This window comes from Taudactylus pleione, unplaced genomic scaffold (genome assembly GCF_031769625.1).
Source record: "Taudactylus pleione unplaced genomic scaffold, aTauple2 ptg000628l, whole genome shotgun sequence".
Taxonomy (NCBI): Eukaryota; Metazoa; Chordata; class Amphibia; order Anura; family Myobatrachidae; genus Taudactylus; species Taudactylus pleione.
In genome coordinates, this window is record NW_028285030.1 from 1,368,476 (window position 1) to 1,394,067 (window position 25,592).

General features: G+C 46.2%; 1 protein-coding gene and 2 pseudogenes across 2 annotated transcripts in view; 1 reads left to right on the forward strand and 2 right to left on the reverse strand.

The window, feature by feature from the left end:
• LOC148479240 (uncharacterized) overlaps window positions 1–8,238 on the forward strand; it is a 51,475-nt pseudogene extending 43,237 nt beyond the window's left edge.
• Window positions 1–25,368, reverse strand: part of RNF150 (ring finger protein 150) — a 269,560-nt gene extending 244,192 nt beyond the window's left edge. The window contains exon 1 of one of the 2 annotated variants that reach the window (XM_088454729.1): window positions 24,828–25,319. In XM_088454729.1, coding sequence (XP_088310855.1) covers window positions 24,828–25,272 — 445 coding nt within the window. In that variant the 5' untranslated portion in view covers window positions 25,273–25,319. Of the gene's footprint in view, window positions 1–24,827 lie in introns of both variants that reach the window. The other variant, XM_088454728.1, reaches the window with a different exon arrangement.
• LOC148479241 (5S ribosomal RNA) lies at window positions 2,323–2,440 on the reverse strand (annotated as a pseudogene).
• Window positions 25,369–25,592: the final 224 nt, after the last annotated feature.

The following is a 25,592-nucleotide window of genomic DNA, read 5'->3' on the forward strand; positions in this document are numbered from 1 at the left end:
GAGCGTCTACTGCTTCCGCTTGTGGATCTCGAGTTGTGGACACGTATATCGGGAGCTGACAATTCAGTCGTGACGCCATGAGGTCCACCTGAGGACCTCCCCAGCGACGTATCAGCGCGATGGATGAAACATCCATTCCCCGGGATGGACATCCTGTCGATTTAGGTAATCTGCTTCCCAGTTGTTCACACCCAGAATGAATACCGCCGACAGGATTACTGACTGGTTCTCGGCCCACTGGAGGATCTGAGTTACTTCTCGCATAGCCATGCGACTCTGAGTTCCCCCTAGGCGGTTGATGTAAGCGACGGCCGTCGCGTTGTCGGCCTCAACTCTTACCGGACGAGCCTGTAGAAACTCTATTGTCTCTATCAGAACATTGTAAATCGCTCTGAGTTCCAACACATTTATGGGCCACGTCTGTTCTAGAGGAGATCATCTACCCTGAAAGTGGAAATTGAGGACTACTGCTTGCCATCCTCGGAGGCAGGTATCCGTGTTACGATGATCCAGTCTCCCACTCCGAATTTCCGGCCCGCTAAAAAATTTGGTGGATTGCGTCCACCAGAGAAGGGCCACTCTGGTAACCGGCTCAGACGGATCTGTCGATGTAGAAGCAAATGAGACCCTGACATGAAAAACCCTGGAGTGGGACCGGCCGAACTTCAGTGCCTCAAAGGCAGCTACCATCCTTCCTAAGAGACGCAGACAAAGAAGCATTGACACCTTCCTTGTTCTGATGACCAGCTGAACTACCAACAGGATATCCCTGGCCTTGTCTATTGGAAGAAAAATCCTCTGTGATTCCGTATCCAATATCATGCCAAGAAATAGAAGTTTCTGGTACGGATTGAGATTTGACTTCTTGAAGTTGATTATCCAACCGTGTTGGGTTAGAGTGTGATAGGTCAGTAAGGCATATCTAATAGAAGAGATACCGATGGAGCCTTGAGCAACAGATCGTCCAAATAAGGGATTATGCGGGGAGCCGAGGATAACCCGAACGGCCATGATCTTAATATGGCAAAATGCAGAAAAGCCTGGTGTGGTTCCCAAATGGGAACAAGGAGATAAGCATCCTTGATATCCAGGGATAATAGGAACTCCCCTGGTTTCAAGCTCACGATGTTCACTCCTGATGACCGAAGGAGAGCGATCATGACTGACATGAGTTTGGACGATACATCTTCAAATACAGGTTTAAAGACTTAAGGCTTAGTATGAGTCTGACCGAACCATCCGGTTTGAGCACTACAAACAGGTCTGAGTAAAAAACCCCAAACCTCGCTAATGCTCCGGAACCGGAACTAGCTCAGATGACACCACTAGAGACCTGAGAGCCTCCAGTAGAATTCGTAGTGAAGAACCGAGTTGGAGGGGGGGGGCTTCGAAGTCTATTCGGTACTGTGAATCCACGGTTCTGAAGAGGTCTGGTTCCAAACTTGTTGAATTCTTGCAAGCAGGCTCCCACCGCAGGAGACCCCAGGTGGGACGGAAGACCGTCATGCCACCTGTTGCTCAACTGGTTTAGGCTCTGGTCTACGTGCAACCGTGTGAGGACGACCTTTACCTCTGCCGCCTCTGGTTGCGTGGGAACTTTCTGGCTCTACCACGAAAGGAATGTGGCGCTCGAAAGGAATGAAATGAATGTCCAGTATAAGGTCTTCTGGGATCCTGAAATAGCAGACGTAGATATGCGAGCACTAACCTGACTGGTCAGCCCAGCAAACCACAGCCTTGTTAACCCAGGCGGTAACAAGGGTAGGTCTAAGTTGAGCTCCCGCTGCGGTATATATAGATCTTAGTGTTGTCTCCAACCTACGATCCGAAGGGTCCTTTAAAACAGTAGCTCCCGACACCGGAAGTGCTGTTTACTTAGAGAGATGGGAAACAGATACATCTACAGGAGGAGGTGTTTCCCACTTCTCCATCATGGATGATGGAAAAGGGAAGCTAGACGAAAACCTTCGTGAAATATGGAACCGCTTATCCGGCTGCATTGCTCAACAGATGCTGTCTTATAAGTACCGCGCATCGAGGAATTCTTCGACTGACTCTTCTGACTGGAGAACAGGCGTTAAAAAAAGTCACAAAAGCGTACTCTTTTTTTTTTGGTAGGAAGTGAAGGGTGCAGGCACTGCTGCACCCCTTACCTGACCCAGGTGTCTGGAGATATGGTTAACCCAGCTATCTAGTGAGGTTAAGACCTGCGCGCCTCAGCCAACTTTGATAAGTCTGACATAACTCCTAGCACGTCAGTGGCCCATGGCGGTGAAGGAGAGTTAGTAATCGCCATCTGTGGATCAATTGTTAGCATCACATAACGTAGAGCACCTGGTATTCCCAGGGGTCTCCCATCCAAGTACTAACCAGGCCTGACCCTGCTTAGCTTCCGAGATCAGACGAGATCGGGCGCGTTCAGGGTGGTGTGGCCGTAGGCTGGACCCCGTGGCATGTGGCTTGGTCTGTTTGTTGTTACACTTAGAACAGACAAAAAGCTTCTGAGAAGCCTTGGTTCTGTTGGACATGGTACACAGTCACCCAGAAAAACAGCATAAAACAGAAAAGACACAGACAAGATAAACAAGAAGGCTGTGGGACACAGAGGAGAAACCCCCCTCCCACAGATCAGACTCCCCTGCACTTACACCCCAGTTACTTACAGCCTCTTTACCAGGATGTAATCAGGAGATGTACTTGTCCTGCAGCACAGGAATGGCCGCAGAGGAGTCCAGCCTTCTGTGTCTCTTACACTGCAATCTTCTTGTAATGGAGATGCAGTATGAGCTGCTGTGCATGAGAGAACGGCAGCCCTGCTGTATACAGCCGCTGTTGAGAGGAAAGAGACCCGCGCTGCCCTTAAGCTCCGCCTCTTCTTTATGCCCTAAAGGGCTATACAAGATGTCTGGTCAGTAACCTCCCCCCCGCGCGCCTCACCGCGTGTACAGTGGAGATAGGGAGAGCAGGTGCAGCCGCGCGGTAGCGCACTTAATTAGCTGCACCAGGCCACTTAATCAGCGGGTAAAGGGAGAGCCAGGTGCCGCGCTGTAGCGCTCAAGTCAGCAGCCCCACGCCTCCTGTAATAGCAGGGGGAGGGAGAGTCGGGTGCCGCGCTGTAGCGCTCAAGTCAGCAGCCCCGCGCGGAGATAAGGAGACACTGCTTAGCAGCCCCGAGTGTGCTTAGCAACCCTGTGCCCCTGTAAGAGCAGGGATAAGGAGACTCTGCTTAGCAAGCCCCGCGTGCAGTGTAAGAGCGGGGATAAGGAGACTCTGCTTAGCAGCCCTGCGCCCCGGTAAGAGCGGGGATAAGGAGACTCTGCTTAGCAAGCCCCGCGTGCAGTGTAAGAGCGGGGATAAGGAGACTCTGCTTAGCAGCCCTGCGCCCCGGTAAGAGCGGGGATAAGGAGACTCTGCTTAGCAAGCCCCGCGTGCAGTGTAAGAGCGGGGATAAGGAGACTCTGCTTAGCAAGCCCCGCGTGCAGTGTAAGAGCAGGGATAAGGAGACTCTGCTTAGCAGCCCTGCGCCCCGGTAAGAGCGGGTTTCAGCGCCTTAACAGCGGGACGCACCTAGTCAGCAGAGCAGGGAGCCGTCTGCATAAGCTGCCCAGCACACTAAGAATTGTAATAACGCTGGGCAGCGGTGGGGCTGGGAGCCTGGGGATGTGCAGGTGTTTACTCACCGCGTGGTCCCCGATGGAGTCTCTCTGCAGTGTTTTCAGCACTTCTCTCTTCCTTGTTGAGAATGTGCTGTGGCGGTAAGGAGCTGTCAGTGCTTTTAGTATAAGCGCTGTGCACTCCTTCCTGCCTTCTATAAGGACAGGGCACCAGGTACCTAAAAGTGTCAAAAGATGTAAAAATAAAGAAAACATAAATAAATAAAATATGTGTTGCTGGAGCACAGCAAATTGTGACCAGCTCCTAGTAGGCACATTTGACTAGACGAGGGATGCCTAAGCCGGAGACTATTTAAGAGTTCTACATTATTTGTGATGGGTAGCCTAAAGAAGCTGTTGCTAGGCAGATTCTAGTTTGTGAGGTATTTGGTTATCATTTAGGGTTAGCCAATTAAGGTAGTTAGGGGCGTGTACATTTAGGTTGTACTATTTAAAGAGGAATTTGAATAAGGTTCTGCCTCTTTTTCAGTTGGAAGCAGATAAGTCAAACCTGTATCGCTCTTGTATTGTTGTGCCAGCTTTTCTGTCCTCTACTTTTTAAGCCTAATTTTCCATATCACTTTTATTAACCTTCTTGTTCATTTAATATTGTATCTTACATTTTTCTTTAGTTAATTGTTCCTCAAACATCGTTTAAGCCTCCCCCCCCCCGTCTGCTCTACTTCACCACTCCTTTTCCTTTTTATACCTACAGTGTGCTTTTTCCTTTACCCCCCCTTTCCCAGTCAGGATGCCCCGTCCCAAGCGTTCAGCACCCCCTCCCCTCCGTTTAGCGGAGGCGGCCCGCCCACTCGCGGCCGCAGGATATCGCCGGCCTGTCCTTTTGGCGGGCCCTCCTTCCCCTGGGGAGCCCGCCGGAGTCCAGCCCGTTGCCCTAATCAGAGGTGAGGCAGCTCCCCATCTTCCCTCCTCCGGGCCCCCGCTGCCTGTCTGTGCAGCGGTGGAGCTTGACAGCCCGGGCGCGCGCTCAAGTCGAGCGTGTGCTCCCGCGCCGCGGAGGGGGGTGATGACCCCCCGCGAGTCGAGGATTTAGAATCCCCGACAGCGGCAGCGTGGCTGCTGGGCTCACCTCCCGGCGGTCCTGGCATCCATCGCGGCTCCGGTGTTCTCCCTGGCTGCGCGGTGGACGCTGGGGCGGGTGGGGGGTCAGGTGACAGGGCGCTAACAATAACTGATGAAGCGGCGAGTGGCGGGGGGACCCCTGGCCTCTCTGCGGAGGTCTCAGGGCCCTTGCCAGCCGCTACCTCTGCGGGCGCCATCTTAGGGGCTGCGAGGGAGAGCCCTGCGGCTCCTGTGATGGCGGAGCCTGTCAGAATTTTGAATAGGGCGCCACCTGCTGGTTCAGCTGCATATGTGCAGGCCATGGGCACTGCAAGCTCATGGTCAGCAGGTTATAGTTTGCAGCAACAGCCCACTAATTTAAACTCGCTTAATACTTTTGCGGGTTATGTAGTTAACTCTTTGCCAGTTAATGCCCCTTCTTTTCAGGCTGTGCCAGCTGTCAGTACGGCTCGGCAGCCATTTTTTCAGTTGTCAGGGTCGCATGCGGTCAGTTCGCACTTACCCTCGGTGGTCTCCTCTCCACATGCCGTGCAAACCACTTGGTCCCTAGGAGCGCACCATGTTTTTCCCCAGCATTCCGCTTTTCCCCCCATGACAGTTTCTTACCCCTCCTACACCCCCTCGGCCCCTAATTTTAGCCAGCTCCCCTATGGTCTGCCGAGTCTTTTTGGATCGCAACAGCCGCTTAGCCCACATGGCTCCTGGCACCCTGCTTATGGTTCGCCTGGATCCTGGTTGCCAGCTTATCCCCCGCCAAGCACGCTGCAGCAGAGTTTTCCGCAATCACCAGTGGTTTCCGTCCCTTATTTTAGCCAGATTTCCACATCGAGTCAGAATTTTCCGGTTACGGCACCGCAAGCGCCTCCCATCCCTCCGACCCCACCTCCCCCTCCCCCAACACCAGTTGTTGAGTCATTGTCCTCCGTGGATGTTAACACGTCTTTTGCCACACCTGATGTTCTCCCTAGTGTGTCAGCAACCGTGGCGGTACCAGACGCTGGGGTACGGAGAAAGAGGAACGTGTCTCGGGGCGAAGCTGCGGCATCAGGGAGCAATGCTACGGGGACGGCAGGAGTGATATCGGAAGGTTCAGAGCTTCCAGGCCCTTCAGGAACAGGTGAGCATACATCTGCACAGATTTCCAATGACAGTTATTCATCTGTTTCATCTACTAGCAGCGTGTCGTCGGGGTCCCCTAAACTTCCGCGGAAATTAGCAAAATTGATTGCGCACCGCATAGTCAAGAAAGCGGCAAAGAGCAAGGGTCCTGAGAAGATAGCTGCGCCTTCTGAAGTGCCACCATATTCTGATATGGTGCATTGCGCCAATACGGCTATTACGAGGGGTTTAAGAAAGAGAATTCGGGAAAAGATAAGAAAGGGGAAATATATTGACATTTTTACTCTGACGGATGACATGAGGCAGGATTGTGAGAAGGCCAAGAAGACAGGTGGCATTGGGGAGAATGCTTTTCGTAGTATTCATCATTGGATGAGGGATGTTTTAGTGTTTGCGGCGTGTTATCTTGAAACTAGGCCTGGGGAGCACATGAACATGCTTAAATACATTTATCTCGTTCACGATATGTTCTTGGCTTCTCGGGGTTAAGTTTGGAGAGATTACGACGGAAAATTCCGTCATAAGCAGGATGGAAATTTGGTCATGCCTTTGGGGGTAAAAGACGTGGAAGTGTGGCTGGAGGTAACCCAGCATAATAAAAACCCATCAGAGAGTCAGTATAAGAAGACGAGTGGAGTAGGGAAGGGCGGCTCAGGGTACTCGGCGAAAGGTAAATGTTTTGCCTTCAATGATGGGAAATGTACTAGAGGGGCGAATTGTCGTTTTCGCCACTCCTGTCGCAATTGTGGGGGAGGACACCCAGCCAAGGATTGCAAGGGCGGGGGTGGTGCTTCCCATTCGGAGCAGCGGGAGAGCACTGGGGCTAATAAATAGGGCGCCAACACCCATTATTTTGAAAGAACTTAGTAAGTGGTTGGCGCGTTATCCTTTGCGGGATGATGCTGAGTTTTTTTTTGAAGGTTTTAATTTAGGTTTTCGTTTACCCATTTCCGTTGCCTTTCAAGTAGTTGCTCGTAGAAATCTCAGATCGGCAAGGGAGTTACCGCTGGTGGTGCGGCAGAAAGTGGATACGGAGGTTCAATTAGGACGTATGTGCGGTCCTTTTGATACAGAACCCCTGCCGGGTTTGTGCATTTCCCCCCTGGGGGTGGTGCCCAAGAAAGTACCCGGCAAATTCCATTTAATCCAACATCTGTCTCACCCACGCGGGGGCTCGGTCAATGACGCCATTCCTGAGGAGCTTTGCAGGGTGCGGTATCAGTTGTTTGACGACGTACTGTGTTTGATTCGCAGTTTTGGCCCTGGGGCATTAATGGCAAAGTTAGATATCGAGTCGGCTTTTCGGCTACTGCCACTACACCCCGATTCCATGCGTTATATGGGTTTTAAGTTGGAGGGTAAGTTCTACGTGGATAAATGTCTGCCCATGGGGTGTTCTGTTTCTTGTGCCTATTTTGAGAAATTCAGCACTTTCCTTCACTGGTGCATTGTCGCGGGCACAGGTCATTATGGTGTTGCCCATTATCTAGACGATTTTCTCTTTATAGGTCCAGGAAACAGCAAGATTTGTCAAGAAATTTTGTTTTCAGCCAGCTCGTTGTTTCATGTTTTGGGGGTTCCAGTTGCTCAGGAAAAGACAGAGGGCCCCACTTCTTGTTTGGCCTATTTGGGTATCGAAGTCGATACCAGGGCGGGATGCTGCCGCCTCCCGGCAGATAAGGTCCAGAAGCTTTTGGAGCAAATAGAGGAATGTTTGCAGCTAGAAAGGCTCCGGTTGAAGCAGGTGCAATCCCTTTTAGGCTCTTTTAATTTTGCTTGCCGAATTATTCCTATGGGGCGGATTTTTTGCCGTAAGCTTGAGAAATCGACGGCAGGTGTGCTAAAGCCGCATCATACCATTCGCCTCTCTAGGGAAATAAAGGATGATCTACGTGTGTGGTTTTTCTTTTTGTCAAATTTTAACCGGGAAGTCATATGGCCTTCTTCTAGGGTTCTTAATTCCACTTTGCAATTATTTACTGATGCGGCTGGTTCTACGGGTTTCGGAGCATTTTTTCAAGGGGTATGGTGTGTGGCGCGTTGTCCGTTGTCATGGGGTTTCACGGCCAATCTGTTGTTGCTGGAGTTATTTCCAATAATTGTGGCTGTGGAGCTTTGGGCCATCAGATTGGCGAATCAGAGCGTAGTATTTCGATGTGACAATTTGGGGGTAGTACACGCTGTTAACAATCAGCGCTCATCTTCCCCTGAGGCTTTGCGGCTTCTGAGGCATTTGATGCTGAGGTGTTTGCAGTTTAACATAAATTTTTCAGCAGAGCACTTTCCAGGGGTGGAGAATGACATAGCGGATGCTTTGTCACGTTTCCATTTTTCTAGGGTTCGCATTTTGGTGCCTGGGGCTGCCCCTATTGGCTTAACATGACCTCCTTATGTCTGGCAGATTATCGAGCAGGCATAGCTGGACTGGCACGTAAGTCCTTGGCACCATCTACATTACGGGCATACACATCTGCGTGGCAGGATTGGGAGGCTTACAGGGTTAAGTATGGGGATGCGGGTGAGTCACAGGAGGATTGCTTGTTGGCTTTTGTTTGGGGTCACTACGAAAGGGGTAGATCTAGGGCAGCCATGGCTGCTGCGTTAGCCGGCATTTCCTTTTACTCTAAGTTTTACAAGAGACCTGATCCCACCAAAACATTTGTGCTATCTAGGGCTCTAAAAGGTTGGGCCAGAGATAGACCTGCTTCTGCAGATGACCGCAGGCCCATTGATTTAAGATTGCTTCAGGACCTTATGTCAGTATTGCCATCGGTGGCTGCGAATGATTTTGAAGCCTTGCTTTTCCGGTGTGCTTTTTCATTTGCTTTTTTCGGGGCCTTTCGGGTCAGCGAGCTGGTGGCGGTTAATAAACGTTCGGAGGTCACCGGATTGCTGTCCAGAAACGTGCTGATTAAAAAAGAATCAGTTTTGTGTAAAATTCCCCGTTCTAAAACGGATCAGACTGGCCGTGGGAAGTGGGTTTCCCTTAAATCTCATGCCATACCCGACATCTGCCCTTTGCGCCTCGGGGGCCTTTACAGTCAAGCGAAGCCGGCGGGGGGTTGCCAATTTTTAGTTCATTTAGATTCTTCCCCTCTTACGAAATTTCAGTTTGCGGCGGTTTTTAGGAAATGTTTGCTTGCGTTGAGTTTGAAGAGTGAGGACTGTGGTACTCACTCGTTTCGCATCGGCGCTGCTACGTGCGCTGCGGCTGAAGGAATGCCAGTGGCTGCTATTCAGCAGATGGGGAGGTGGAAATCAGCTGCTTTTAAAAGTTATGTTCGTTGCGATAAGTTGTGATGTTGCGCCTGTTGCGCCAACCCAGAAACGCTGCTTACCTGTCAGTTTTTAAAAGATTAGCTTTCAAAAACTGGGGGTGTGAAGGGATTTTTAAAATTTTTCCTCCGCGGGGGCCTTAATTACAATTGGCTATACAAGTGGTCCACGGGAGGTTTTTTAAGTTTTCTCCTTCGCCTGGGTTTATGTACTAACATTGTATGTCGCAAGTGTTTTCGTTTACGTGGGTTTTGGGTTCACAAGTACATTATCTGACGGTTAGGTGTTTTCCTTTTCAGCATCCACGGGCTCTGCGGAGCAAATATGGCTGGTGGGCCATTCCTATATGTTTTGGGCTGAAAGACACCCCCTAGCTAAAAGAGCGGGTATGCTAATGGGCGGCCGCACAGTGAGATGGTTAGGAGTCAGAGGATTGCATTGGAATTCCCTTTTGGGTCTGCTTTTTGACCATGAGAAGCAATGGGGCCGTCCTGATTGGTTGATTATACATTTAGGAGGTAATGATGTAGGTCAGATCAAAGGCATCGAGTTGATACTGAGAGTCAGAGAGGATTTGGATAGGGTGTTGTCCCATTGGCCGGGGGTACGTTTAGCATGGTCAGAAATTGTACCCCGTTTTAATTGGAGAGGGTCTGTAGATGTGGTTGCTTTGAACAAAGCCAGAAAGAAGATAAATATTGCAGTGGCTAAGTTGGTGTCGGCTGCCGGGGGTGTTGTAATTAGGCACCCTCTTTTGGTTCTTGAGAATGCCCACTATTTTAGGTCAGATGGGGTACATTTATCACCTTTGGGGATGGGAATTTTTCTTAAAAGTATTTTTTCTGTTTTTGATTAGCTTTTTTTGTTGTTGGGTGGCAAGCTGCGGTTCATGGAACCTGGCGTGGCGGGAAGGCGCTACTAACCAGCGGCCACATGTGGCGTAAGCGGTCGTTGTGAAGCACTTGCCCTTTTGAAGGACGGCGAGTGGGTTGGACAATCGGGCACTATTCTTTGCGGAAGTGTCCGGACTGTGCCAAAGTAAGGGGCGGTGAGACTTGCACAGCGCAGGTTACGCATTTTTTGAGAGGTGGGGGCGTTTTAGTCGTCCCCCAGTTTTTTGTAGTAAGATTTATATGGGCTAGAGCTAGGTAGTGGTAGCGCTTTCTTTTGCCACCCTTTTTTAATTAAATTTGCAATTTAGTAAATAAAACCAATTCTAATTTGACCTAAGCTATCGTTGTCTGTGTGGTTATTTCATTTAGAAGTTAAGCTTAGCATAAGAGGTTATTATGTTTTATCACGATATATGTATGAACGCCTTATCTAAACTGAGGGCTGATGGGGCATAGAGGGGGAGGAGCTTCACACTTCTAAAATAATTAAAGTGCCGGCTCCAGTTATCCACGCCTCTATACCCCAGCGTAAGCACCTCCAGTGTCCCCTAGTGGATGAAAGAGAAACATATTATTAAAATTATACCAAGTGGTTAATTGGAAACATCTTCTCAAAGCTTCTTTCAATACTATTGATAAAGAGTGAATATAGGGGAGCCATACATCAAACAATTTCTCAGTAATCTTTTCTTTATGTAAGGAGGTCTCTGTCCAGTCCATAAAAAATAGAAAGGAGAATTTAGGAAAGAACAGAACTTATGGGCAAGGTATCAGGAGAGAGATCCATTGTGTCTATGCAACCCTGATACTGCGCCTAATATTATCCCCGAGGTACCGGCGGGCTGGGATGAGGAGGCATCAACTACCCCATATGAGAACATCATGAAGGAATCATCCAAAGTTTAAAACATACAACACCCTGCCTACAGTTTTTGCCCAGCTGCATGAGAAAACACAGTTTGGGTCCAGTATTCTAAAGACTTTACGGGCTTTAAAGACTTGACAATACCCAGCCAACAGTTATTGCCCACCTGACTGATATCGATATGGATATGTAATGGCCAAAACTTAGCCTACTTGCACATAATACAGTGAAATTTCTCCTATTTGTCAAATCAATTGTCTTACACTGAACCATATTAATCTTGTAACACACATAGTCAACACACAATATTGGAGCATACTTTTAGATCCATATAATAATTAGTTACCATAGAGCGCCCCCTTCTCGATATTTATTTAGTTGTAAGCAAGGAAGTAAGGACACTCCCTGGGGTTAGCAGCTAGTGGTATCTATATTAACAATACACCTTAATCCTATGAGCGCTGACCATTCTTCATTTTATTGCCACTGTGATTGAATAACTTTCTTTGCCGCTGCTGCCAGTTTAACTAGTAGTATGCGGTTGCCTTTTGACAATTTACACATATTCCCATGGGGATAAATACCCCAGAAGGCCCAAGTTTTATCAATCGTGAATTCCAACTTTAAAATATTAGTAATATATACTTGAAAGGCCATCCATAATGCTTGTACCTGAGGGCAAAACCATAAACAATGCATAATATCCGCATCAGGTGTTCCACATTTGTAACAATTGAAAGTAGGCGCCTCACCTATAAGAAATTTCAATTTGGGGTAAAATAGGATCTATGTAGGATTTCTGATGCATTTCCATACATGAAATAGAAACCAAAAGTGTATTTAATTTAATGTAGGCATCTAAAATTATTTTCATAGAGAGATCAGGGAAATCTACCCTCCACTTCAATAGCCCCACAGTGCCCAACTCTAAGCTGAACACTGGGAGAGAGTGTTCGCATATAGACGAGGTGGAAATCCAGGTCTGCGATATGTCACTTTATCTAAACCACATACGTACTTGATTTAAATCTCGCAATCTTCGTATAATAGTTTGTACATAACTAATACCTTGCAAGAATGGAAATAAAGTGATTAGAAGAGATGGGAATCGTTCCTGTAGTTGTGATCATGTGAGAAGGGTTAGAGTTTATGTTTTTAAAAATTGATCAACATAGCTAAGGTCACCATTATGCCATGTCCTAAAAATAGAGGAAGTTCTATTCGACGAGAAGTCCGGACTTCCCCACAATGGCAAAAAAATAGTGAGAGTGAGATGTAGACATCTTTAACCTAGAGCGAATCAGTCTGGAGGCCATACATGTAGAATACAGTCAAATATTATCTTTGACTATCTCTGGAGGAGACTGTGTGGGTGTATGTAATAAAGAAATTAAATTCCAGTCAGGAATGAAAGCTTGTTCAATATGTTTCCTAGTGTAGGTGTTAGATCATCCAATCCAGTAATGCTATTCTATTTGCTGTAACTTAAACAGCGGTACCCTGGGGTGTTTAATGGCCCAGATGAATCTCGTTAAGGCGTTGTTTAAAAGAATTAAATCACGTATGGGCGGAATTATGTTGAGCATTTGAATAATATATAAAAGTCTCGGGAAACATATAAATTTATATAGATGACACCTGCAATGATAAGATAAAGGGAGATGTGCCAATTTATTAAAATCCGAAAAAGTTCTTGTGAGAAGAGGGGAGTAATTTATCTCATATAATTTGGAAGGATGAGTGGAAAACCTGATCCCCAGGTATGTAATGCAATCATTGGTAGCCCATCAGAAAGGGAAGGAGTCACCCCGCCCCAATTTTGCCATAAGAAAAAAGGCCAATGCCTTAAATCCTGCCACTAACTCAAAAATATCCAATATTGAAAGTAAATGAGGCACCACCACTTTCGGGTCAGCAAAATAAAGCAGAAGATCATTGGCGAATACCGAAAATTTGATCTCTGAGGGAGCTATTGTGATACTACGCCATCTAGTTTCTTTTGGGAAATGTCTGAGGAGGGGATCAAATTAAACAGGAGGGGGAAGAGCGGGCAAACCTGTCGTGAACCCCGAAACAAACCAAAATAGTGTGTATTTAAAGAACTAACTGCCAGAAAAGCCTCTGGCTTTTGGTACAAAGTGTTAAAAACATGGATGAAATCGGGGCCAAAGCCCTGATATTGAAATAGTCTATTTAAATGTGCCCAAGACATTCTATCAAACGCCTTGTCCACATCACAGCTGATACCGTTATTCTCCCTCTCCTGCCCCTGGTGAGTTTCAATCATAGCTGTAATGAACATCCTCATATTATGTACAGAAACCCCATCTGAGCAGGATGGAGAAGTTTAGGCAAAATTAATTGAGGACCCATAGCAAGTATTTTTGTAAACATTTATAGATCTTGATTCAGGAAGGAAATTGGTCTATAAGAAGAGACCAGTGTGGGATCTTTGTTCGGTTTGGGTAGGACAATGACTCAAGCAATATTAAAACCAGATGGGGCAGGACCACCAGCAATAATAGAATGAAACAATTTGGAGAGGTGGGGAGTTACTTGTGAGGAAATATTTTTTTAGTACTTTCCAGTTGTTAATAACACTTCATTAAAGTATTCTATTGTGTACAAATTATATAATGTCACCTTAACATTTACTACTGGTATACAATCGGGAAACCAGCAGCCGGCTTCCCGACTGTCATATACTGGCGAGAGTGAAAGGCCGGGCGTCTATATCTAGACGCCTGTCGTTTCCCCCGACGCCGGGAGACAGGCGCCCGGCATCCCGATGGAAGGGATGCCGGGCGCCGCGAGAGGACAGCCGCGGGGGGGAGGGTTAGGTTTAGGGCACCCGGGGGGGACTTAGGGTTAGGCACCCCCTGGGAGGGTTAGGGTTAGGCTAGAGGGAGGGAGGGTTAGGCACCCCCAGGGGGGATTTAGGGTTAGGCACCCCCCGGGGGACTTAGGGTTAGGCAGCGGGGAAGGGGGGGTTAGGGTTAGGCACTGAGAGGGGGGATTAGGGTTAGGCACTTGGGTGGGAGGCTAGGGTTAGGCACCCCTAAGGAGGGTTAGGGTTGGGGGTTAGGTTAGGTTAGTTTTTACTTACCTTTAGGACAATCGGGATTTCCAGCGTTGTCGGGCTTCTGCTGCCGGGCTCTGCTGATCTGTCGGGCTGCCGCTGCCGGGAATCGATCTGCCGTCCATGCGGCAGCCGGGATTCCATACCGATTACTTTACTAGCTCTGTCAGACCATATCTCTACACCTTTGTCACTCCTGGCGTAAACTAGGTGCACATGCTTCTGTTTTCTCCTGGCGTGAACCTGGTGCACGCTACTGTTGATTGCTGGATGCACCCTGATATAATGTACTGAGGTTCAGCGTACATACGGAATGCCTCTTTTTGTTTTCAGACACATTTTATGCCTGCACGTTGGACGTAAGTCATCCAATTCTACATAAGCCCTTCTCTGTAGAAAATCTGGCACTATATTATTTACTAAAAGAGTGAGTGTGATTTTAAAACTACCAGAAAAATATGACACCTATAAAACAACATTTTTTATTAACAAGAAAAACAATGCAAGCAACCCATAGAGCATCTTACGGTATTGGATAGGGCTAAGACTCCATATTTGTTACGAGTCTGCTAACCAATCAGTTCACTGAAGTGTTGAAAGAAGGACAAAATATTTGTGCTAACCTTACTGGAGGCTGGAGGTAGTAACCAGTGCACTTGTGTGACTGTAAAAGAGGACAAAACGGAAGCAGCATTATGATCTCATGATGCCAGGAGAAAAATGGCGGCTAGATGAATTTCACATACTTTTAGGCAATTAGATAGCAGAAGGAACAGGGATCCTAACAACAGCAGTAAGTATGAGGCTCCTGACAAATTGATGCACTAAGGGCCTGATTCATTAAAGATCGCTATTGCAACAGCGTATGCAATTGGCCGATTGTTGCATACTGCGCATGCATCGCAGTGCGCGTAGGCATTACTGCGATGGCACTGTAATGCGAAGGCACCACTGCGATCACACCAAGTAGAGCCATCGCAGAGTGACTGACATAAATTAGCCATTGCGATTGCATACGCAGCTTGAGGACTTACTGTGTGCAACGAGGTTAGCAATTTCTAAGTAAGGGTTAGGGCTGCTTTAATTCTGCATGAGTGGCCGATGTTACTTGATGGTATCGATGTATCCCAGGTTGTGAGCTTGTGTTAGGGAATTTAGGGCCTGATTCAGACCTGATCGCGAGCGCTGGCAAGCGGGTCGATGGTGGCCCAGTGCGCATGCGCATGATGGAGCCGGCTCCGTTGTGCACGAGTGAGACCCGGATAGCGACGGGCAAACCGTCGCTCCAGGTCTCGTACCAAACGGGGCGTGCTGTCGATGTTGAGTGACAGCACGCCCCCTTTGGTGGGGCTGCCGGGGGCGTGGCTGCCCAGACGGAGGTGTTCCCATGGGAACGCCTACCGTCTGGGGCCGGCCACACTGACAAGTGATGTCAGTGGGAGTGCTTTCGGCTGTTTGAGCCGATAGCACTCCAGGGCTTGCGGCAATGAGACCCTACCATCGTCGCAAACCCGATGGTCGCAATGGTCTTGACCATCGCGACCATCTTCCTGGTCACTCGCTATTGCTGTGGGTGGTCACCCACAGCTATACGAGCAGCCAGGAGGCAGCTCTAAAAATCAAGAAGGATGGCCCTGATTCAGAGCGAGCCCTCTGTCAGAGCGTCCAGCTCTGAATCAGGGCCTTAGACTGTAAGCTCCAAAAGGGCAGGAATTGATGTGAATGACATATTTTCTCTGTACAGCACTGCGTAATTGGTGCCGCTATATAAATAAATGAAAATAATAATATAATAAAAGTAAAAATTTGTTATCTGTCAGGATATCCTATATAGGTAAAAATTATATCTGTATGCAAACGTTAAAACGAGACATGCTAATTGGCGCTGCCCTAGGCACCTTTGGCGGCATTAGAATATGCAGCCAATGCTAAGAAGAAAGTGACTTACGGTTGGGCTTTTTCTCCAGCACCGTTTTCACCACCTGAAGCTGCCGATATCTGCTTCTCACAAGAACAGGAAGTCTACTATGTTCGAATGTTATTTTGACAATACAGTTTGCTCAAAATTTTTTTGAGTTCCTCTCACACGTGCGCAGTCAAAACAAAAGACGAGCTATGCGGCAGTACACTAATCGCCAATGGGGTTTCGCTCACCCTCTTTGTCAGGTTTTGCATAAAAAGCTTACAGCTTCACCATGACAATAGGCAAAGCACTAGTGGCATTAAACACATTATAATAAAACAAAACTCATGCTATACACAAAAGGCGGTATTCAATTGGTATATATCACCTGATCTCCCGTCTAAAGTGACGGGAGATCGTAGGGCGCTATTCAATTGATGCCAATTATTGCGCTGATCGTGGCCATAGAGGTCGGGTTTAGACGCGTAAACCAGTTACACCCGACCAAAGTCCTTGGCACTATCGCGAAAAGTGCCGTTTGGGTGCCCAAACGGGTCACTTTTCGTGCTGAACTGCCGTCACCGGCAGGTGATTGCGCCTGACAGGTGCAACAATTGAATAGCTCTGTAGGGCCGAAACATTTGAATTCCACCCAAAGTATTTACAAACATGCTATACTATGAAGGGCTCTATGTGAAAAGATTGGAGATGTAAAATGTTGTTTCTTTATGCTGTATTTCACTATGAAATGCTGTATTTATATATTTTGTTTGTAATGCCGGGACAGATCTTGTGGTAAAAGTCTGTCCTGGCCAGGAGAAAAGAGGCCTGGAGCAGGCTTTTTTTTTTGCCATCTTTCGTAAAAGCTAAAGACCACATTCTATTTCTCTTGTGCAGACCAGACATCTCTGCTGCTACTGATTGTTTAGATAGTAACAACATTTTTCTCCTGCTAAAAACCAGAATAAAAGGGCTTTCTTCCTTTTATAGTAGTGCAAACATTTATAAATTTTCCAAGCCAGACAGAATTTGGAAGTTATGAGGCCCATACATCACCAATTCATTGGGGCAATTCCCCGTTCTACTGATGACTGTGTCGGTATTGGCGAGTCGGGCAATTTTAACATGTAGTATTTTGCGATCCACCGAGAAATCGCCGATCATCGGTGTCTGCTTATCGGCAGATCAGATAGGGGAATCTGGGAATTTGGATGTATGGCCCGCATAAGTACAGTAAACAAAAAAGTATCAATTTGGAAGGTTAGAGGGCTAAAGGAGGTTAGTGGCTTCTCCTCCAAGCAGTAAGGAGGAATGTTGGATAGTTACCAGCCCCAGTTGGGATATCTTCCTGTCGGGCTTGTGCAGTCGGGATTTGAAACGGAGGCTAAACAGCCACACTCAGACACACTCTCTACCATGGTGCTTCCAGCACACTCACCTGATATAACAAACTGCTGAGCTACAGACCAGAGTGTGCTCGAAGTACCAGAGAAGAGAGCGACACCCCAGGCAGAAAAGAGGAACTACAGGGGTTGTGACAGGTGCAGGGTGCTAGAGTGAACACTAATATCTGTGTGCGACCGAGTCTGTAAATAAAGCACAATGGAACTTGGCTTGGAAAAAGCTGCGGCCGCTGCATCGTAGCACTTCGTATACAGATTCCGAGAGTGAACACTAATATCTGTGTGCGACCGAGTCTGTAAATAAAGCACAATGGAACTTGGCTTGGAAAAAGCTGCGGCCGCTGCATCGTAGCACTTCGTATACAGATTCCGAGACTTAGTCGCACACAGATATACAAGTGTTGCATATCAAATTAATTAGCACATTCTCCTGGTGCACATTCTAGTTGCATCACTTTACAACCAAGATGCATTCTCAGGAGAAAAACAAAAGACGTGAAAAAGACGCCGGACTCCTAAGTCTCTCTGGCGTCCTTCTGTGCATGTGCATAATGACGCGTGCACAGCCAGGGGTGATGGGAGGGATCTGATTGGCTTCTACTGGGTAACACCATCTATAGACAGCATTACCCACCAGGTCCAAGCACCAGAATGTATCACATTCTGGAGCTTGGTACATATGAGAAATGCCGTCAAGGCCCCAAAAACTGCATTTTCAAGGGTTTGACCACATTTTTGCCTATAGTACATCACGTCCTTAGCATGAACAAACCTGAATGGAATGCAATGTTGTAGCTCAGTGTTGTCCATATTGTGTGCAATTGTGTTCGGCATAGGACACTTGGGATTGCTGGTGCACAGTAAGGAATTTCTGGACTGTTCACGCATGCGCATAGGAAAACATGCTCAACTGCATAAATATCAGCACTGTGTCCCTCTTTCATCAGGCCCACTAATCTGAGGTATGCCCAAGCTACACTTACTGTACCATTGATATACTGTACACTTCAGAGAAACTGATCATGGGTGCATGAAAGGTGCCCATGTATATTATTGCCCAACTAAAAATAAAAAAGTAACTGCAAAGTTAGCAAATTCTTACCTTCTAATATAAAAACTGATTGCAAAAACTATTATCTGTTAACTGTTGAAATATTTATCTGGTTAGGTTACATTTTTGCCTAGGGGCAGAACTTCCTGTGGAGGAAGCCATGTTACACTGGAAGCGGTGCAAATACAATTTTTCTGTTTACAGGGCAAGTACTGTATGTTTTTGATTAATGCACACCCCGGCCAGCTCTAGTTTTGCAGTGCATTTTAGAGCTGTTCTAAACCAGTACCCACTCCCAAATCTTATCAGGTTGTGTATATTGTATGCCACTTCCCTGCAGCTTAAAATGGATTATTCAGGTACAGATTTTGCTTTCAGTAGTTGAATTTGCTCTCGTCCCAACTCTAAATCTATATTAGTATTGTGATGTGTCCTGTTTGTATGTACTTTGCAAATACTTTATATCATTGGGTATTATGTCAAACAACTTTATTGCTTAGAATATTAGGTAACTATGAGCCCTAGTATTGAAGTTCATGAATTAAACAATATATATAATTTTTTTTATATAATATATATCACACACACACTCACATTTTAAGTTTTTCCTTTTAGTAATTTTAACAATTTTAAAATTAGGAATTTTAAGTTTTTGTAATTGTCCCACATCATTGGGGTGTTTTGCTTTGAACAATAAACTTAATATTAACCCTTTACTACTAGGAAAGTATTCTGCTTACTGTTACAAAGTAGGCCCTTCATGATAGCCAAAGCTATAATAAATCTGAATTCCTAAGTAGGATGACTGCAGTCCCCTAACATACTGTACATTATAAATGCCAGCGTACTCCACACAATGCAGTATCTTGCAATGGTTGCCACACACTCAAAGCTTTCCTACAGCTCTTAAGACACAAGACTCAATTGACTTTAAACATAATTAAGGGTGGAGTCAGCCCAGCGCATTTCACTACGCAGAATCTAAATGGGTATGCGTAAAATGGAGGATTTGTCACACAAGTGCTTTAATGTAGCACAAACTAATTTGCGATCATTTCCCCCTCTAATCGTCTGCATTTTATATTGCCAGTTTTATGAGGATTTACTCAAGAACTTTGTTTTCAAGGACAATTACTCTTTTCCTCATTTTCAAATAACTTGGCGGAAGAACCAAGACAAATCTGAGCCGCACATGTCTATTTATTAGTGTTCATTAGATGAGAGATTTAAAAGTGATGTCCCTTTCCAACTGCAAACTAATAGAGGTGAGAATTTCTAAACCATAAAAAATGCTAGTGTGAAACCACCTTAAGTTTTATGAAGGCATCAATAATACCCCTTTCAGAAATCTCGAGAATCCCGGGAATTTGGCCTGCGTCTGCCAAATTCCCGGGTACCCGAGTCTGTCTGAAAGGTGCCTACCCGGGAACATGTTCCCGGGTAGCCGCCCCTGCAATCGACCAGGGTTTTTCCCGGGACTTAAGTCCCGGGAAATTACCCTGCTTCTGTCTGAATGGTGCTACCCGGGAATTTACTACTCCCGGGCAGCACCAAGCAGCTTTTGCATGTAGCTGACAGCGCAGGGCGTCCTATAGGACCCTCAGCGCTGCTGCTTTGTTTGAGCTGACAGCGCAGGGCGTCCTATAGGACGCTCAGCGCTGCTGCTTTGAGCTGACAGTGCAGAGCGTCCTATAGGATGCTCAGTGCTGCTGCTTTGTTTGAGCTGACAGCGCAGAGCGTCCTATGGGACGCTCAGCGCTGCTGCTCACCACCCCCAGCACCGGCCGGCTGTGCCACAGCGGGCCGCCCGCACTCCCGCTGGACCACCAGGGAATTAAAATAAATGTTAAAAAAATTATAATAAAAAAAAACTGCATTACGATTGGCCGGCTTTTGACTGGGAGGAGCAAACGGCAGAGAAGAGGCAGGTAAGCAGGAAAACCCTGCTCTTGTCTGAAAGGGGTCTACCTGGGAATTTCCCGGGTAGACACTGTAGTGTGAAAGGGGGATCTCGACCAAATACCCGGGAATTTGCACAGGAGAAATTCCCGGGTCTGAGCAGGAAATTTCCCGGGTTGTATGTCTGAAAGGGGTATAACAGCTACCAGCAAAGGAACAATGCATATCAATTAGAGAAAATATCTTTATAAGTAAGCAATGGCATAAAAGTATAATTACATGAGAGACTACAAGTATACCAGCACCAATAGTAAAGCTGCAAAGTGGGTGCTGCAACCCTTTAAAAAAATTACCAAATATATTGATTACCTAAGTGAATGTGTATCTGAATCTTAGAAAACTGTAGGTTCTGTGTAAACAAACTTGCCATGTCTGCAAATGTATAACTAATTCAGAAATATTCCAAAAACACAACATATAAATGAGTTAATTAAGCCTGAGGTGCCTCTATATAGAATCGGTCTCAACTGTAAATGGGACAATATAAAATAGTCTATCACATATCATCTCTTCCTCACTGTCCCTTTTTAACATATGAACAATCTACACAAGTTACCAGTCTATCACCTGACCACACGTGCAGTTCATGTCACGCAAACAATGCATGATTTAAACACACAATGTAATTCCCAATATGAGTAATAAAGTTCCTCATCTGTATACTGAATGGTACAGTTAAAAACCTACAAAACCTCTGCAACATATTGAAACCGAAATCCAGTGGCTGACCTGTGAATATACAAAACCTTTGCTCACAGGAATGCTGTCTCTTCTGGTGTGCCACCTGTGTGTACTGTGTATTACATGCACTTCTAAAGCTGAAGCAGTGTGTTTTGTGTGTACACTGCTTAGAACGTGCACATTAAAACCTGATGCAGTCTGCCACCTGTGCACATCCATAAATAATGTAGAGTACCACCTTTGTTCTGATTATATGCAAAACTGATGTATAACATTCATATTCAAAACTAATGCAATGTGCCACCTGTGTATAATGTGCACATCCAAAACTGATGCAGTGTGCCACCTATGTATAACATTCATATCCAAAACTGATGCAGTGTGCCACCTATGTATAACATTCATATTCAAAACTGATGCAGTGTGACCCCTGTGTAGAATGTGCACATCCAAAACTGATGCAATGTGCCACCTGTGAATAATGTGCATATCCAAAACTTATATAGTGTGCCACCTGTGAATAATGTGCACATACAAAACTGATGCAGTGTGCCACATATCTATAACATTCATATCCAAACCTGATGCAATGTGCCAACTGTTTATGTGCACATCGAAAACTGATGCAGTGTGCCACCTGTGGATAATGTGCACATCCAAAACTAATGCAGTGTGCCACCTTTGTGTAGTGTATTAGGTGCACTTTTAAAATTGATGCAGTGTGCCACCTGTGTATAGCATATATATCCAAAACTAATTCAGTGTGCCCCCTGTGTATAATGTGCACATCAAAACTGATGCAGTGTGCCACCTGTGTATAGCTTTCATATCCAAAACTGATGCTGTGAGGCTCATGTGTTCACTCTAATATTCTAATATATATGTATGTATGTATATATATATATATATATATATATATATATGTATATATATATATAAAACGTGCACATTAAACTGCCCCTGATATAGTCTGTCACCTGTGCATAATATGCACATCCAAAGCTGATGTAGACTACCACCTGTGTTCTGAATATAACGTGGACATACAAACCAGAGGCAGTGTGCCACTTATGTATAACATTCATATCCAAAACTGATGCAGAGTGCCCCCTGTGTATACTGTGCACATCCAAAACTGATGCAGTGTGCTACCTGTGTATAGTATTCATATCCAAAACTTATGCTGTGTGTCTCGAATGTACACTGTATATAACATGCACATTAAAACCTGATGCAGTCTGTCACCTGTGTATAATGTGCACATCCAAAACTGATATAGTGTGCCACCGGTGTATAATGTGCACATTAATAACTAATGCAATGTGCCACCTGTGAATAATGTGCACATACAAACCTGATACAGTGTGCCACATATGTATAACATTCATATCCAATACTTATGCAGTGTGCCACCTGTGTATAATGTGCACATCCAAAACTAATTCAATGTGTCACCTGTGCATAATGTGCACATCCAAAACCGATGCAATGTGCCACATGTGTATAATGTGCACATCCAAAACTGATATAGTGTGCCACCTGTGTACAATGTGCACATACAAACATGATGCAGTGTGCCACATATGAATAACATTCATATCCAAAACTGATGCAGTGTGCCACCTGTGTGCACTGTGTATTAGGTGCACTTTTAAAATTGATGCAGTGTGCCACCTGTGTATAGCGTTTACATCCAAAACGAATTCAGTGTGCCCCATGTGTAGAAAGTGCACATCAAAACTGATGCAGTGTGCCACCTGTGTATAGCGTTCATATCCAAAACTGATGCTGTGTGACCTGTATGTACACTGTATATAACGTGCACATTAAACTGCACCTGATGCAGTCTGTCACCTATGCATAATGTGCACATCCAAAACTGATGTAGAGTACCAACTGTGCTCTGATTATAACGTGCACATACAAACCAGATGCAGTGTACCACCTATGTATAACATTCATATCCAAAACTGATTCAGTGTGCTCCCTATGTATAATGTGCACATCCAAAACTGATGCAGTGTGCTACCTATGTATAACATTCATATCCAAAACTTATGCTGTGTCTCGTATGTACACTGTATATAACGTGCACATTAAAACCTGATGCAGTCTGTCACCTGTGTATAATGTGCACATCCAAAACTGATGCAGTGTGCTACCTATCTTATAGCATTCATATCCAAAACTTATGCTGTGTCTCGTATGTATACTGTATGTAACGTGCACATTAAAACCTGATGCAGTCTGTCACCTGTGTATAATGTGCACATCCAAAACTGATATGAATGTGCACATTATACACAGGTGGCACACTATATAACTTTTGGATGTGCACATTATACACAGGTGACAGACTGCATCAGGTTTTAATGTGCATGTTATATACAGTGCACATACGAGACAGCATAAGTTTTGGATATGAATGCTATACACAGGCAGCACACTGCATTAGTTTTGGATATGACATTATACACAGGTGCCACACTACATCAGTTTTGGATATGAATGTTATACATAAGTGGCACACTGTATCAGGTTTGTATGTGCGCCTTATTCACAGGTGGCACATTGCATTAGTTATGAATGTGCACATTATACACCGGTGGCACACTATAACTAATGCAATGTGCCACCTGTGAATAATGCGCACATACAAACCTGATGCAGTGTGCCACCTATGTATAAAATTCATATCCAAAACTGATGCGGTGTGCTACCTGTGTATAATGTGCACATCCAAATCTAATGCAGTGTGCCACTTGTGTATAACATGCACATCTAAAACTAATGCAGTGTGCCACCTGTGTATAATGTGCACATCCAAAACTGAGGCAGTTTTCCAGCTATGTATAATAGGCACATCAAAAACTGATGTAGACTACCACCTGTGTTCTGATTATAACGTGCACATACAAACCTGGTGCAGTGTGGCACCTATTTATAACATTCATATCCAAAACTGCTGCAATGTGCCACTTGTGTATAACGTGCACATCTAAAACTAATGCAGTGTGCCACCTGTGTGAACTGTGTATTACATGCACTTCTAAAACTGATGCAGTATACCACCTGTGTATCGCTTTTATGTCCAAAACGGATGCAGTGTGCCCCCTGTGCATGTGCACATCCAAAACTGATGCAGCGTGCCACCTGTGTATAACATTCACATCCAAAAATGATGCAGTGTGCCACCTGTGTATAATGTGCACATTCAAAAACTGATAGTGTGCCACCTGTGTATAATATGCACATGCAAAACTGATGCAGTGTGCCACTGGTGAATACTACATATAGTGTGCCCATCCTGACCTAATGCAGTGTGCAACATGAGTATAACATGCACATCCAAAACTGATGCAGTGTGCCACTGCCACCTGTGTATAACATGTACATGCAAAAGTGATGTAGTGCACCACCTGTGTTCTGAGTATACTGTGCACATATACAGTGTGCCACCTGTGTATACTGTGTTTAATGTGCAAATTGAAACCTGATGCAGCATGCTACCTGTGTATAGTCTGCACATCCAATCTCAAGCAGTGTGCCACCTGTGTGTACTGTGCATAACATGTATATCCAAACCTGATGTAGTGTGCCACCTATGCATACTGGGTATAAAGCGCACAAACATGCCTGATGTGTGTAGCCTGTGTGTAATGTGCATATCCAAAATGTATGGTTTGATGGTGTGTCACCTGTGTGTCCTGTGTATAACGTGCATAATTAGACATAATATTGTGCAGTGTGTACAGTGCACATTGAGACCTCATAAGTGAGTCCTGACTGTGACTGGAGGAAGTGTACAGGCTGGAATACATACATGTGCTCGGCGCTGCACATAAGCACACATAAGACTGACCTGGGTGAGACATGGTGATGGTGTCATTGCCGAAGCCCACGTTATAGATGAGCACAGCCGATGCGTTGTGCAGGGCGGCGTGCCGGATCTTATCCCTACACGAACAGTTCCCTACAGGGATCAGGGCTACCCATCTGCCGGCGTGAGCGGGCACCGGGAACTTGGTGGCCGGGTCACAGGCCAGCCTGTCCTGCGGGGAGGGCATCACCGCCAAGCCCCAGGCGTCCTGCCTAGCGGAGTGCTCCCCGTAGCGCCCGCACTCGCTCTTCTCCGTCCTGTTGGCGCCGCTGGCCGGGTCGTGGTAGGTGATGTTGACGAAGGCCGTGTACCACTCCTCCTTCTCCGCCACGGTGAAGTCCATGCAGAGCAGATGCACGAAGCAGCAGGAGAGCAGCCAGGTGGAGAGCGCCAGGCTGCGGCATGTCTCCATCAGGGACATTGCCATCTTTATTCTCCTGCTCCAGCGGCGGCTCTGCCCGCTGCTGCATATGTCACAGCCGGAGACTCGCCTGTCATTGGCTGCGGCCAGGTTAGGGCTCTCTCCTCCTCCCTCTCTCTCTCCCCAGCCTGCTGCTGCTTCCTCTCCCTGCGTGCGCGGCAGCCGGGACACTACTGCTGCTGCTATTATTAGCGAAGGGGACACTGGAGCTGCCCTGGTGCTAGGTGTCCTGCAGGCTGTATGTGCCCAACTCTCCCTCACACACAAGCACAGCAGCATGTACATGTTTGTTACATAGGAGGAGCACAAGCATCATGTGCAAGGGT